This window comes from Chlamydotis macqueenii, chromosome 4 (genome assembly GCF_036417535.1).
Source record: "Chlamydotis macqueenii isolate bChlMac1 chromosome 4, bChlMac1.mat, whole genome shotgun sequence".
Lineage (NCBI taxonomy): Eukaryota > Metazoa > Chordata > Aves > Otidiformes > Otididae > Chlamydotis > Chlamydotis macqueenii.
The window spans coordinates 28,636,656-28,653,121 of NC_141559.1; the positions used below are offsets into that span (position 1 = coordinate 28,636,656).

The 16,466-nt window shown below is 40.6% G+C and overlaps 1 protein-coding gene and 1 long non-coding RNA gene across 3 annotated transcripts in view; both read left to right on the plus strand.

The window, feature by feature from the left end:
• EMCN (endomucin) overlaps positions 1-16,466 on the plus strand; it is a 55,809-nt gene that overhangs the window by 33,295 nt on the left and 6,048 nt on the right. The window contains exons 6-10 of one of the 2 annotated variants that reach the window (XM_086746581.1): positions 983-1,045; positions 4,097-4,162; positions 5,765-5,860; positions 7,588-7,612; positions 8,637-8,698. In XM_086746581.1, coding sequence (XP_086602707.1) covers positions 983-1,045; positions 4,097-4,162; positions 5,765-5,860; positions 7,588-7,612; positions 8,637-8,698 — 312 coding nt within the window. The remainder of the gene's footprint in view (positions 1-982; positions 1,046-4,096; positions 4,163-5,764; positions 5,861-7,587; positions 7,613-8,636; positions 8,699-16,466) is intronic. The other variant, XM_086746582.1, reaches the window with a different exon arrangement.
• On the plus strand, positions 10,112-14,292 carry LOC147600865 (uncharacterized). Its single transcript, XR_015258415.1, has 3 exons — positions 10,112-13,728; positions 13,841-13,888; positions 14,093-14,292. It is a non-coding gene; the product is annotated as an uncharacterized LOC147600865 (long non-coding RNA).

The window sequence follows — 16,466 nt, forward strand, 5'->3', positions numbered from 1 at the left end:
TAATGAGCAACTGCTGTGAGGGTATAGTACCTGAGGGATTTTTTTCCATAGTAGCTCTGGTAATCCAGTGTGAGAGGTCTTACCAGGTGGGCAGAGTGCCAGTCACTTGCCCCTGGCAACAGACAGTCTGTCTTGTACAAACAGATAAATGTTTTACTGCCAGTTCACACAGGTGGATTTCTCAAAGACATGGATGCGTTAGGTGCCCAGTTCCCTCTGACTTTAGAGTGATTGCAGAAGAGATTAATGCAACATAATAAAAATCACTGTGAGAGTAATGGTTGTCTGTGGCTGGCCTCCAAATGTGAAGTATTCACAGCCGCCTTGATTTCCAAGCGTGCTACAGTCTAGACACACAAAAGCAGCAGCATACTAACAAAAAGGGAACAAAAAAAATTAGTGTTCTGCACCAAAAACTCGTGAAGTGGTCGGGGGAAGCTGCAAGTAGCGGGCCAGTAAGCATTGTTCATAGCACTCTGCAAGGTTCATTTCTTCTTCATTACCAATGTGTCTTACTCCTGCTGCTCAGCAGTCTTCTAGCCAAAAGCACCGAGATAATTAATGAAGATTCATTTTTAAAGGGTTTTGTGACACTTGAAGACGTGTCTCAGTTAGGCATTTGAGATTCTTTTATTAAAACACTTATTTGTCAGTTAAATGCCAGCTATTCATTCCCATGCATTTATTTGGTTTTGGCAGGAGGAATTTCTTAGGAATGTATCAATTAATTCAGGATTTACTTCTCTTAAGCAGAATAACAACCCAGCGTAGGCTGTGCTTCAGATTCTGCTCCCATCTAGAAGGGATGTCTGCAGACTTTCAAAGCTCAGACTTTCTGGGCTTGGGAACAGTTCTGGGTCAGCATTTCTTGTGGGGTTACTAAGCACGTTGCTAGGGTCCACTGGTTTGTATGATGTGAAGACTCTGGACACCTAACCATAAAACATTTACTAACAAACCTCTTCCTTCTGCTTTATTGCAGGCCTTAATGTGAGCTCCCTGACAGAATCGACAAGTCAGAGCTCTGTGCCCACTGGTAAAAAAGGTTGGCGTGGGGTGGGACGGGGGGCAGCCTGAGGAAAGGAAAAGTTTGGGGAACAAGGGGGCTCTAGGGGAGGAATGAACCTGAATCATAGTACAGAGAAGCAGAGGAGTAGTTCTCAAGTTGTAGCAATGAGTAACTTCTTGCTATGATTTCAGCTGAATGCCATGTTGGACTGCAGATACTGAAAAGAAAACAGGGTGGGAGCACAAAAAAAAAAAAATCAGGCCTGGTGTATTGCATGATGCAATGGGAAATTGATATAAACAGAGTGTTTACCAAGGGGCTCATTCTTGTCAGTGGCTCTCATTCCTCGTTCTGTGGTTAGAAGCAGCAGGTCTCGGAATAAGGCAAGAGTTTCCTGTGCAAGGGAACCTGTATTGTCCTATTTTCCTTTCTCTGGGCTTATCAGGAAACAGTCTCTTCTGTACTGGTCCCTGCAGTTCTTGCTGCTGCTGCCAGCAAAAAAAAAAAATTGTCCCTCCTGTTGCCATGATGGATGTGTTACTCCAGTTGTTACTCTGATCCCAGATCGTTCCATAGCTGGAAAGTATCTTCCAGACTCACTTTCCAGATCCAGAGAAAATATATACAGGATGGGCTGGCTTGTGAGAAACTTCAATGAATGAAGTGGATAACTGAGTTAAAGGTTTTAATTCCTTAATCCATTTTATTCATTCAATAGTGCTTCCTTTTAGCTATTTTATTTCTCATTTATGGTCTCAAGTAGTTAAAATGCTAACCTAGGGATTTGTCTTTCCTGCATTACTTACATCTTGGTCGTTTAACAGAGAACAAGGAAAATAACCAGTGAATTTGAATCCTCAGTTTTTCTCCTGAGGAGATGATGCACAAATGCAGGCACACACACTCATGTTTTTCAGTGTAATTTGTTTCTGTTGACATTTTCAGTCAGTATCCAGGATAACTCATTGCTGTGGTAATTGCCTACTTGCCCTGTAGATCATGCAGTATATCAGGTGAGGTAGTGAAAAGGGCAGTAGTATTTCCCTGGGAAATCGAAAGCAATCACATGGAATTACGAATTCATAGGAATTATTTCAGTCACTTGATGATGGCTCACAGTTTCCATCCTTACATTATCACCCCTCAGCAGACAGGCACCACGGAGAGACAACTTCTACTTTAAAGAAACATAGTGATTTTTCAGAGATAAGGGTCTCAGACAATGATTGTTTCCTACACTGTAGCATCAGAAGGTCTCAGCTGTGACTGTATTGTTTAGGCACCACACAAGCACATAGTAAGTGATCATTTTTCCCCAGGAGGTTTCAATCTCCAGCCAGACAAACGAAAGGCAGGGGAAGGAAAGGAAACAGAGAAGCTAAACAATCTGCCCCAAATTCACACAGCTACACAACAGCAGAACAAAAATGAAAACACAGCTCTCTCAAATCTTTCCCTTTGCACTACAAGTCAATTCACATAAATTTTTAAGTAGGACCACGTGGCTCCTAGTTACCTGGAAAATCCAGTATACTGCCATATCCAGCAAACTTGTGGAGAAACTGGCCCCTGGCTGTTCTCTGCTTTGCTCCTCTTGCATCAGGAGACAACGTACTCTCACACATCTGAACAGACCATCATGTTGTGAGAATGGGAGTGTGAGCAAAAGGAGACTAGTGGAGAAAAAATTATCACCAAAACATTTATCAACAGTGGACCTGAGATTTTTTTTAATCATTGCAGCATGGAACCTCTACAGGGTTGGGACAAACAAACTTTGTTTGTTACTCTAATTCAGTGAACTAGAATTACATGTATTGCCTATACAAAAAAAAAAAAAAAAGTTTAAAAATCCACCTGTAAAAAAGATGGAATTGTCATACAGAGACTTAGCAGAACAAAATCGTATTCTAGCCCTCAAAATGGCCCTGGCAAATTGATTTTTAATGACCCGGCTAATTTTGTAATTTCTACCCATCAAGTTGAGCCCTCTTCTGTGCATCCCCACAGGTGTATGGGTTATGAATGGGTACCTGAGCAATGGATCAGAGCCTCAGTGACTGTTGTCGTGTTCTCACTACTTACATACAGAGCTATACTCTCTACTAGGCCCCCTGCTTAATGGACCACCTGACCACCTTCCCTAGGCACCTTTGTTTGCAAGCCATTTCTGACATTTAAATGAGCAATGGAAGTTGCAATCAGCCTTGCATTACAACTTTGATGCTAGGCATCTAGTTGTCTGTTTGTCCAGCTGATCAGCTTCTTCAGTGCCAGTAAGCAGACGTCTACTCAAGCCTCTGTCCAATACAGAACACAACCTCGTGTGCTGTATAGTGTAACTAGGCAAGCACTGATGTTTGCTTTTTCTTTTTTCTCTCTTGAAGTTCAGTGATTGTTTTTCCACAGACTGTATGAAATGAAGTAATAAATTTCTTGGGTTATTGATACCTGACTCACATTCAGATGAGCACCTGAAGGTAGAAATGCATTCCTTTAAACCCTGCCCTAAAAAATGCCCTGAGGCTCCCAACAGTCTTTGTTGTCCCCAAATGCGTCAGAGAGAGCACGCATATCTCTTTATAACACTCAGCTCTCAAGAATACCACTAGCTACTAATATTGCACCTCTTTAGATTTCTTCATCTACTATTAGCACTTTTTTTTTAATTAGCAGTGAAAAATTTTGGTCTTTCTTCTTTTGGAGGCAAGTCTAATTTTCACTCTCTTGCTTATTCATTTGCTTGTCAAGAGATCTCTTCTAACGTTGAACAGTACCTTAACCTAAAAGTGAAAAAGTTTGTAGCTCATAACCTGTAAATGGACAAGCAGATGATCCTATGCACCACACCCATGCAAAGTGTGTGTCTCTTCTAGGCCACACTAGATAAATTTTTCCACCCCTCTTGCCAAGTTATCCAGGTATTATTGAGAGGAACTATAGCTGTGGAGCACCAAATGGCTCCAGAACTGGGGATACAGAAGTTGTTTTGGGAGGGCAGTTTTTCAGGGGGGGAAGTGATGGGTTGTTTGGGGTGTTCTGACAACTACATGTTAACCTGAAAATATTTTTTTTTTGCAAATCTAGCTTCTGACAATACTGAAGGCGATTCTGGAAAACAGGCAGTGCCAGAGAGTGCTATCCACTATTCTAGTGAGTGTTCCTGCTTTATTGTCCATTTTTTGAGTTTTCAGTTGATCAGTTTGGCTTTCAGTGAGTGATAGGAATACTGGAGAAATGAAACTGGCAGTTTTATTTCTGGCCTTGCCAGACGTAGACCCTATTATAAACCCGATTTAACTGCATGTTATAAAACTCCTCTCAAAGAGAAACAGATCTCAACAAGTTGACACCACTCTCACTGGAGAGCAGCACAATTATTCCCAAGGACTGAAGTCAAAGTGATAAAACTGAAAAAAAAAAAAAAATATGAACAGAATCATCCCCTGTGGGAGAAGGCACGAGAAAACATATGAAAATGTTGTTTGTATAGCGTTATGAGTACGTATTATATGAATATATTGTTATTAATGTATTATATGAATATATCGTTCACATTGTCATGGGAGAGAAGGACTAAGAGGGAGTTTTCTGGGAACTCTTCAAGCACTTGATATTTGCAGGATGCATATTGCTTGATCTTTTATGTTAATATTATGCATCTCTAGGGCAAGAGTGTTGCTGCAGATCTGCTGTTTCCTACCCAAAGTACTGGCTTAGCAAAATGTGTTTGATGTTATTCAACTGTAAACTTGTTACTGGGTTCTCCCTCTAGTTCCATAGATGCACACACACATCTAAATGAATATTAAATATTAATTGCATCAAGAGCCATTGAAGATGCTATTTCTAAATATTGGGCAGGCGTGACAGCTGATGCTGAGGAGGGCTGCAGGAATGCAGCCGCAGCCTCCCTCAGTGCAGAGCTTAGGCCAGCAGACAAGAGAGTGCCTGCTAAATTTGAACGTGGCTGATCGCTGCCAGAAAAAAAAAAAAAAGACAACTGGGGAGAAACTGGGCTTACATATTTCCCCGGGAAAGCTTCTCTTCATTACATAATTCTTTCCTTTTTGCTATTTGGCTGGGAAACACCTGTCAGGAAATGGCAGATGGTGGGAAATAATAAAAGGAAAGAAGTGTCCTCATTTAAAAAGGAGATCTTGCATTTTCTGTCCCTGGTTGTAAGAGCTGTGGGGAATGTTACTGAGTTATGTAACTCCTTGGTGTCTTTCCGGGTGTACAATGTTAAAAGAGAAATAATTGCTACAGTTGCTGAATTTCAGATGAGTGGTGTTTTCAAAAAAGAGGAAAAAATGAATTGCATGTATCAAAAAACTTATTCCTGAAACATGACTGTTTTGCAAAACCTTTGGGGGTCATCAGCACTGGGGGTGAATCATGAATATTTTGATCAAGATTATGGTGGTCTCAGTGGGGCAGGTGCTAAAGCCTTCCTCTCCTACAGAAAAAAAATGAATGAAACTAGCATCACAAGGCAGTGCAAACGTCAGGGAAGGACTAAGGGTGAGGGACGGAAGGTGCCTAAATCCTTCCTCCACAAAGGCTGCGAGCCTGAGGCTTAGTGGGTGCGGGAGGATTAACAGGAGCAGCAGGTTACCCCGCTACAGAGAAACCAGTAATGTCTGGTGAACTGGAGCTGGAGATGCCTCTTGCCTTTGTGCGTGTGAGTGCCTATACGTGGAGGCAATGCAAGCCAGGGGCAACCGGCAAAATTACATTCTCCCTCTTTTGCAGGCGTTATTTTGCCAATTGTCATCACCTTGATAGTCATTACCCTCTCTGTCTTCTTGCTGGTGGCTTTGTACAGAATGTGCCAGAAGAAAACTCCAGGTATTTGGTGGGGGGGAAGATGAATATGCTTGTTATTATTACAAGATCTCTGGGGTCTTTTTAGGTTATCTTTGCCATAGATGTTGCAGTAGTCTGATAGGAAAGCTTCTTGTATTTCAAAGTATTTTGCCTGAAGTAGGGAAGTTATGCTTCATTTTCAAAATCAGTAGGAAGAACAGAGGGAGCAAAAATGTCTCTGATTTTTGGAGAATATATAACGCCAATAAAGCTTTTTGTTCATGCTTTTGCAGCTACAAAGAGCTAACAAACAGCTGTGCTAACACAATCAGTTAATCGGGTAGAAAAAGATAGTGAAAACTAAGTTTGGAGATATTTCTTAACAAAATCACTATATTTATTTTATCTCTGTTCTAGATACAGGCAAAGAAATATCAATGCTTTCTTTTAGGAAATACTTGATGTATACATAGATGCACATACACATATACATTATATACAAGAAAAATTTTCCAGTTGCGGTATAATGTACATGGGAACAAAATCCCAGAGCAAACAGTACTTTCAGAAATTATCATTTTGACAGAGAAGCTAAAGCCAGTATCTGTTTTGCTGCTGTTCATTAAATACTTAGGTTAATGGGGTATAAGTTCCTTAAATTCTATTTGCCAATTGTTTCAAAGAGTTGCCCGAGTGGGCCACAGGCAAGTGTAATTCTCCACTAAGTGAAAACCCAGATCAAAATCCAGACTGGTTTTTCTCTCCCTGTGAGCTGGCATGAGTCAGGAGACCTGTGCAGAACTGTGAAATCACCAGGCTTTGGAACTATAAAATCACAACAGGGTATTGAAGCTCTAGACCAAAGCAAACACTGTGTCGCAATTAATTTAGCCAATGACATGGAAAACCAGACCCAGATAAACAGAGGAAGGTGTGATCCTTGCTTAGGAAATTACTTGAATATTTGGAGTCAGAAGGTAAAGATATAAGGTGAAGAACATTTCCTCGCCAGCCTCCCCCACGCACAAATGCCAGCCGGCACAGTACTAGCAAATTCAGTTGGAAGCTAGAGTAGATAGATATCTGTGGTGCTTCCTGCAAGATTTGCCCAGGCCTATCCAGTTTGTTTCCCCCACAGACAGAGAGCCCTGTGCGCAGTGCTGTGGGGCTAGAATTGGCTCCATGTCTCTGATGTAACCTCCTGGCCACAACCATCTGCCCACACTTGCACGTAAGAAATAAAATGTGTGGTATATGATTCATTTTGGGGAGAAACCTCTTCCTCCTCGACGGGGATGACAGGCTCTGTTCTCAGACGTCATGCCAGGTTAAACCCGCCAGAGCGTAGAGCCTGGCAGCTTGCTCCCTCACTCCCCTCACCCTGTATTTTTTAGCTCAGTTGTTACGCACTCGAGAACTATTGCATGCTCGTCTCCTCTGTACCAGCTACCCGGGCATTTGGGAGCTGCAGGGAAAAATATGCTTCTGTTGTGCTCTTGCACAAGTCATATGTTGCTCTCCGTAGTTTCCAGAAATATTGATTCGAGCAATATCAGTTCACTTTCATAGATGACATGGTTATCTTTCGGGAAGACGAACTAGAAAAGAAACAATTGCCATTCAAGCTGATTGATTGTGTTAATGTACTTCATGCAATACTGCAAAATCACAACTAAGCCTTCTGTTAGCAACTGCAATAGCTACGTCTAAATGTTTACTTAAATGAGTTCCAGCAGTCAAAATTATATTAACTTTGTTCCTTCTTCCAGAGAGACAAGAGAACGGCACTGAACAGTAGGTTGAATCCTGTCTTTTCCATTGCTTTGAGATCTATCATGGGGCACTTGTGAATGCAGCAGATTCTGTATGAGATTTTCTTTAATCTTCCTCTGTTTAAACATAATAAGTGGTTGCTGCCCCAAAAAGAAATATCCTGTTGAAAGTGATGTGTTTGCAGTTACTGTACACCTGTATGCATGATAAGCAGCTGTCCCAGCATGGACAGAAATGTGATGGCTCTCAACTTTTGTAAGGGATCCTTTTGAAATGGATAAACAACTTATGCTGTGCCACTGGGTCTATTGACCCAGCCTTTTTTTCTCCTTTTTTGAATTTTTGCCCCATTGATCGGTTTGTTGTTGTCTGGGTTTTTGTCCCCCTCTGTCTTTTCCCATCTCCCTCCTTTTGTTCATGTTTTCTCTCTTTTTAATTTTTTTAAATTCTAGATTATTTTTCTTTTTTCTTGTGTCCCCCATTATTTCATGTTCCTCTATCCCACCTTCTCTCCACTAGTCCATTTGCAGAGGCTCAGTTAAACCAGTATTGTATAAGGAGTTTATGGAGAGTGAAACTGAGAAAGATCCATTAGAAGATATATACTACAGGCCATTGAGTCTGGCTGTGGCCTCTGTGTTTTGTATGACCAAAAGCAACATTTGGGCTGCTGGTTTACTTGCTAGGCCTGACTCCCTGGACATCTGAAATGGTCTTCTTGCAATTCAACATGGCTAAAAGCGTTGTACTGACAGAGAAAAAAGGTTACTCCCTCTTTTCCTCTAGATGTACTTCTTCTATATTGAACCTGGAGTCATGCAACTTCATTTATTACATATTTTAAGAGAAAGGTGTCTTCAGAGATATTGGTATATGGTGTTTTCCACCACCAAGACTTACACATGATCCCATGCAAAGACCATTTCAAACCCACCAGTGTAGACTGGCATAGGTGCTGCCTTCTCCAGATCATAATCTTAGAGTTTTGTTTGGCTGACCAACATGCATGCTGACTGTCTGCTTAAATGTTTTCTGACTTCAACAGGGCCCAGTCAGATAAAGAAGGAGTCAAACTTCTTTCTGTGAAGACAACTTCTCCTGAGACTGGTGAGTGTCTCCTCTGTGTGTATGTCTCTCTCTCTGAGCCCAGAGAAGAGAAGTTTTGTGATGTCATCTAAACCGTCTTCAGTTCCTGTCAGGTCAAACTGCAAAAAATACACCTACAGCGCAAATCCCCAGCTTGGGAACCTGTAGAGCTGCAGTGCAGCCGCACTGTGTGTGGTATTGGTATTTGGGACTGAGATGTTTGACTGGTTTAGGGAAAATAATTTCTTAAAATCATTGATGGTAAGTGATCTACAGCTAGGCATGTTCAGGAGTAACCGTGATCATGACATTTATCAGCTAGATCTGACTGTACAAAGAAGTTTGAGGACTGGTAACATCCCAGGGGCCAAAAGTTTGGGAGTCAGTGCTGTATGTGAACAGGGGTCTGCTGGCGTTCATGTCGGCAGTGTTCAGTCAGACCTGTACCCAGCCACTCTTTGCATTCAAAATCCTACTCTCATTGCAAATTCCTCTGTCCTGTGCTTCACTGATCCAGTTTCTTACACAATGTGTGGTTGTAAAACCTAGAGGTTATAGATAACATGCACAAAAGAAAGCAAAATCTCATCAATATAAGCAAAGAGATAGATGCATTTATAGGTTCTTCAAGAAACAGAGTAACACAAAACAAGACTGAGGCAGAACAAAATTCAGACTAATCTGATTCCCAGCTGCTCAACAAAAAAAAAACCCTAGAAAAAGAAAAACTCTTATGGTAGAGCTACTCATGGGGAAACTGCCCCACTTCAGCTGTTGCAGTTCACTTCCTCAGCCTTCTAGGTCCCACCTTTGCTCCCACCTCATCTGCAGAAGTCCTCCAGGAAAAACAGCCTCTTACTTTATGTGCTTTTTTAAGGTTTTTGGCCTTCTGTTTCCCCTACTGACATTTCGGAGGTGGTCCCATAGCTGCTCTCCCCTTTCCTCTAAATTCTCGGGAATTCCTCTGAAACACAGGACTTGATCTGAACTATCCTCTACTTGCTGGAGAGGCACAGTTTGCGCTCTCCAGCCTTCTCTGCAACTCCCAGAAGCTTTTGCGCAATCCAAAAAACCCACAGGGCTGCTCCGTCAGCTCTTGCAACAAACCAAAAAAAGAGTCGTGTGACGTCCCTGCAGCCTCACCAGCACAGAGAGGCATGCTAGTAGGCTTGAGGGGGAGGAGAAGGGCCTGCTCCCTTGCAGGATGCATCATTCTTCCCCACTGCTGCTGAGCAAATGCAAACTACACTTTGGCACTTAAGGGACTGTTCTTTGGCACTTAAGTGACTGCACTTCAGAGCTTTATGATTTGGGATTTTTTTTTTGTTATTATTATTATTACATGTCTTTGGGAATGGACTTTTAGCTTTATTTTAAGGAGTATGGAGTTGTGTGTATGTTTTCATTTGAAATTACAGTATTTTTTTTGAAAGCTGAATGAAGTCAGAGACTTGAATTCATAGACATTTATTGATTGATTCTACTCTCATTCCAGTTTCAACAATAAAGTAACTTCATTGGCAGCAGTAGAATTATTTGTGTTTTACAGTAGGGTAAATGAGAAAAGACTTGGGTTCCCATTTTTTTTTTCACAAGATGAGGTCTGCTGCCTGTTAATCAGATACTGGTTCACCAAGTATTCTAATATCTTCCATCCAGAGGATGCTCGATATCCTTTTTTACTGAAGTATGATGTATGCATGCTATAATTGGAAGGTATGAGTCATAACCACTTAGAAGACAATATTCTTGCCCTCTTCTCATTAATACAATTCATGTTTAAACTAGCTACCATTTTCCCTTGAATTCTTGCATCTTCATATGCTTCAAAATTAAACATGCTTTCACAGAAATGGAAATCCTTTTTTTGCCCAGGTTTTTGGAGACACTTCATAAATTAAAAGCACTCTGAAAGAAGGACCTGTTTTCTTACAGATATATTTGTCATGTATACAGATATTTTCGAATATGTTAGGATGCCTGCCCATTTGAATAAGATTTACTTGCTTCATTAAAAGCTCAGGCATAAAGGAAAATATTTCTTTCAGTACAGATAGAAAATTGAGAAATATCTGACTCGTGGTTTCTCTTACAACTGCTGAAAACAATTGCACTGCGTAGAACTTCCTTACATGTGTTTTTCTCTTTCCTTTTTAGACACATAAAATCTAGCTCAATTAAAAAGTTAATTCCTTGTCCAGCCGTTTAGAAAGTGCACATTGTAGCTGCCTTTGATTGTACATACCAACAAAACTACAAAAGGTTTTGACTAAAACTAGAAAGTTCTTAAGAGCAGCTTTAACTTTACAGATAGACCTACATCATCCTCTCACTCTCAATAGGGTGCTCAGCTGCCTAAGGACAAGCATACAATGCAGTTCTGCTTTGATGTATTTTCAAATTAAGCTTTTTTACAAGTATACTTCTAAGTTTTTACTTTTTATTCCAAACAGAAGATTTTGAGATTATGTAATTGTGTTAAAAATGTGTTAAAAACATATACAAAACAGATAAGGGTATGACCTCCAAACTGCTCAAGCAGGCAACCTAGAAAAACCCTGTGTCGGTGCTATGCATGATATATCTTAACCAAAGGCTATGGTGAGTTTAATCTTGTCTTATTTTATCTATTTAAAACCTAAGCTGGCTGCACATAGCCAGTTGGAAGAGATGCATGTGTCCAGAGGACTATTTATCCTGTCTAACTTGGACATATACTTTGTACTGGAATGAGCTGTCCTATGGAGGTTCATTGACTACTGAAGGATCCTATTTTGGGAATTCTAAAATCTGGTTCTGACTATAAATTGTAAGAGAAAAGAAAGACTCCTTTTTCAGAACCATAGCTGAATTAGATTTAATCAAGCATATTATTTCAAATACCTACAATTAATGTGAAGAATATAGGAAAAGAATAGTGTTCAATTAAGCCTGGACTAAAATAATGTTTTTTAGTGGTTTCATCAGGAACACTAGGTAAAACTGAGCTTTAATATTCTCATTTTTTAAAACTCTTCTTAAAAAGATGGAGTTGCTGATGACTATGAACTCTAAGGTACAACTGGTTGAGAATTGATATAAAGCAAAAAAAAAACCCGACAGACAAAACTAAACACCTTGAATTTTTCATGTACATTTGCCAGTGAACTGCAACTCCTGATGCAAGATAAGTGCCTGTACTTGCATCTTATGTGAGAACTCAGCTTGGATAAAAATGCTCGCGATAATGAATTGTCTCAAAAGTTTTACACTAATGTCCAAATGCAGGACATACTGCAGCCATTCTGTGTTGATTATACAGACAAATTTACGGTGGCTCTTCCTAGGGAGAATAAATGGTCTTCTACAATATAGAGCTCTAAAACGTCTACCTACAAAAGTATTTCTTATTTGGGATTCAGTATAGCCCGCAGATCTGCATATTTGGCTTGTCAGTGGTAGATATGTTTCCTGAGAATATAAGATGGAGGTTTTACTTGATGACTAAGAGATCAATACCCTCAACCATTATGTTAATGATAAAGTATTGCCTATCTTGAAAACATACCTAACTTTTGCTGTAAGGGTTCTTGCATGTTTCAGTGAAGATATTGATCACCTTTTAGGACTCATGAAAAATGTTGAGGAAGGAAAATTCCTCAGTAACAGAAAGACTGAGGAATAGAAATTGTGGTTAGGCTACTCCATACAGATGGATGATGCGTGAGAGAAATATCGATAACTGAGTAATGACTTGGCAATTTTCTTTTATGGTTCTTGCCTGGAGTACCCATTCTAGAGAAGGTAAAATGTATGAAGGGCCTTTATAGCAGCAGCACACCAGTTCAATATTCAATATAAAGTCTCATCAGAATGCAGCAGGTGACATAATATTTCAGGGTCGTTATGTATAGTCCTGGCACCTAAGTACAAGCTGATTCATTAGGGCATGTTTTCCAGACAGTGTGTGCTCTTTTAAGATGATAGGGTAGGATATGACTTACTCGTCTTGCAAGGGTCTGTCTGCACTGGATTTTCTGGAAGGATATTAAATGTGTCAAAGCTGATGTGGCTCAGATTTTGGTGAGGCACCTGGAATGGAAGGTGGCTGGAGAAAGGTCCATGGTACATGTCTGCATTAGGGCTTCCCAAGACAACCCACTGTAGACACAAATGAAAATTCAAGCATTGCTACTAAACAAAGCTGGGAAAATGTACCAGGCAAATATGGATATTTGAGGAGACACCTGACCTGTCACCTGTGAAACACCCTTAACTTACTGTAATCACATTGGATAAAGGGATCAGTCAATACCCAGAGGCGCTCTCAGATGGCAATGCAGTACAAAATAGTATGAACCAAGGATGCAGAACAACCAGCATTCCCCACATGCTCCACATCTCTTCCAGAAACTGCTGTTGGTTAACAGTATAACAACCTTAGAACAGTTATCTGCTGCTTCAACTGGATGTACCTCCTGCTTATAGATTTTCATAACATTGAGTGCATCCTTTGCACAAGATGAGCTACCTACCTTGAAGATATGTGGGATTTCATGGCATAGATTAATTGAATCCCATAACTTCAGTCACTTTTGAGATGACCCTAGTTTCTGCCTGCAGCATTCCTCTGGACTTTCTGAATTTCCAAAGCCTTCTCTGTCAATGCTTTGAGGATTCCTAGCCTTTGACATCAGAGGCTGGTGACTGTACTGTACAAAGTGACTGAGCACCAAAATCATCCCAGAACAAAGTAAAAAACCTTGTCCTCATTCAGCAGAAAAACTTACCTTGGTCATTGGAATGCATGTGAAGTTCAGCACCTGACAAGACAGCATACTGTCATCCCAGAGTCTGGACGCGGAAAATCCTGTAGTCTTATGAAATGATGTGGTTGAATGACAATATCTTCATCACTGCTTTGCATGAACCTACAAATGCTGAGGCTGTTTAATTGTTCTGCTTCACACATCAAGCTATAGATCTGGCTGTGGTACAATGGGACCAATTGGGAGTGGAGGCAGAAGATTATTCCTTCTTGGAATAATACATGGACCACAACAATTAAGGAGGTAAGAAATTTTTTACCTCATTAGGGGCCCTGCCAGGAAGCATGGTCCCATAGTGGGCCCTGGGATTTCTCAACATGCATTGGTAGTTTCATCTCTCTCTCATTTTGTCTAGGACCCAGGTGGATGCCTCTAGGAGCAGGTGAAGAAGTTGGGTCTCTAGGTGAGGCACTGTTACTGAAAATTCCCTTCCCTCCTCCTCTCACTTGCAAGATAAGAAATGCAGGTCTGCAAAGAGCAGTCTGCTGGTATGCTGCATGCTTTGAAGCAGTAAGAGCATGTGTTCCTACTAATGTGAGAATATGATATTGATTATTTTTCCTATTATGAGCTGTATTTTCAGTGTCTTATTTTTTTTTCCCTGCAGGTAGAAAACCTAAAAGCTGCTTCATAGAAAAGGGTCACCTTGCAACAGAGAGCTAGATCAAGTACCTGCTTCCCTTTCCTTCTCTTTCTCATTTTCTGATACTCTGGTTTTTTGAACCTTGTATTGTATAATGGCCTGAAGTTGTGTTTTCTTTCTTCACAGAAACTGAAGAATAAACTTTCTCAGGTTTTTGCTGCTCATGGCTGGATTCTGTTTGTGTTTACTTACACCACAAAGATCTGACTGCACACAGTTTCAGCTGAGACTTTTGGGCAAAACTGTAGTCAAAAACATTAAATAGCATCTGCTTCTTTCTATATTTCTAATTCAGTTTGTGAGCTGCGCATATTTGCAAGGGTTTTTAAAGCAGTGTCTTACAGTTAGGGAACTGTGGAGGGTCAGGTGATGTTTTCATCTGTGGAGCATTTGCTAACTTTCCAGCCTGCAGCTTCCTGAGATGTTCCTCTGTTGGGGGAGCCACCTTCACCCTTTGCTGGCCATTCAGCAACAATTGCCTTCCCGTCCTTCACCTGAATGTTCCCATATGTGCTCTCTCTGCCATGGTGAATTGTATAGATCCTTCTGTCCTGCTGATGGTGGCAAGGAGCAGTTTGCAGGGGCATGGGTGAAGTGTGTGGCATGGAAGCGCTGCGGCTCATCACGGATGCTGTACCCACTGACTCACACCAAACCCAGCCAGTGCATCCAGGTGCTGGGTCCCACTCAGTGCTGTTCTTCAGCGTCTGTAATGCACCTCTCTTTCTTTTAGTTCAGTATGGTAAAAATAGGCATTTAGATTCCTGTGTCTGCAGAGGTAGTTTTATACTTTTATAAAACATAGGTTTCTGCAATCATATTTTATGAAAGACTTGCTTTAATTCTTTGCTCCAAACCAGATTGCCACTTATGAGCAATTTCTCAGCAGCAGATATTACAGTGAAATAACAGTGCAACTAATTTTTTCTTACAATGTAATCTGAGATATGTAGTACAACCTACTTTTTATGTCAAAGACTATTTTTTATATCCTTTTTCTTCCAGCTTTCCCAATAACATCAGAGGGCTTTGCCCAGGTCAAAGACTTTCTGTACTCATAGTGATATGACCTGCTAACTCTCTTTTATATCATCATGTTCTGCAGCGTATCTGTATTCTGAGTAATATATTCAGATTCTGAATCAAATGGAGGAGGGGTGAAGAAATTACAGTGAGGTTAATACAATAGCCTTTCACAAAGGTGAGACAAAGAAATATTTGTTTCAGAGTTTCAAAACTGATCTTATACAATCTTTATTTCAGCTGAATATGTGCCCATTAGTTATTCACATATACTGGTGTCAGGATGCAACATTAATAGTCAGAAATTACTGTATCTGGGAGAGTGAAAAATCAAATCAAATGCTGCACAAGTGAAATTTTAATCAGGAAGAAAACCTTGTGTTTTCACTGAAGTACTGTTACTTTCCTGGTTAACATTTAACTTTGCAGAGCCTTCAGTATCTGTGTACTCAGTCTACTTCCCATGCACTTAAAACAAATATGTTGAAGGATCAGGAGTTATGAATACAAAATTTTTCCTGTTACATCTTCCTTATCCTCAGCCTTTTTAAGCTTGACTGCATTTTAGAGGACGATCTATACAGCACATACTGGATCGAGCCTAGTGCCTAGACTGCTGATTTACTTGGGTGAATTTGTGTTTGGCACTCCAGCAGAAGTGTTTGAGGGGTGCCGTATGGGAGCCCGTGCATATGAAAGACCAGTGCTGTTTTACAGTAGTTGCTAGAGCACCTTCTCTTTTAGTATTGAAGCTAAGAAGCTCTGATCTGAGCCAGCTGTACCTGCTCAGATCCTGGATCAATGTACCCCCAAATCCTGTCACTGAGAGTGGCGAGCATGAGATGTGAAGGCAAGGATAACAAACAGGGTTGGAGTTCACTAACGTGTCCTCCACTGTAGCCTTCTAGCAGTCTGTGGCTTGGAGACGTCCTGAATCAGAGGTTGTATCTTTGGTACTTCATAGTTCTCAGTGGCTTTTTACTTCCATGAATTTGTCTTATCTCCTGTGGCATCTGTGGCCTCCTGTGGCAGTAAGTTAGACAGTTTGTCTACAGATCTGTCTGCATCATATGACAGTCATGTTTAGAGACTTCATGATGCCCATGTCTTTGTGTTTACAATCCAATTTCAGAAAAAAAAAAATCAACAAACAGGTGCCACATAGGAGGATGAGAGGGAGAATTAAAGGTTTAATGGAAGGGTTTGCTTGTCAGCTAAAACTTCCATGTCAGTATTAATCTCATTTCATTTTCCAAATATTCTGCCTAAGGCCTCTTTCTCAAACTGTGCATCATTTCTTTCAGTTTTTGTAGAA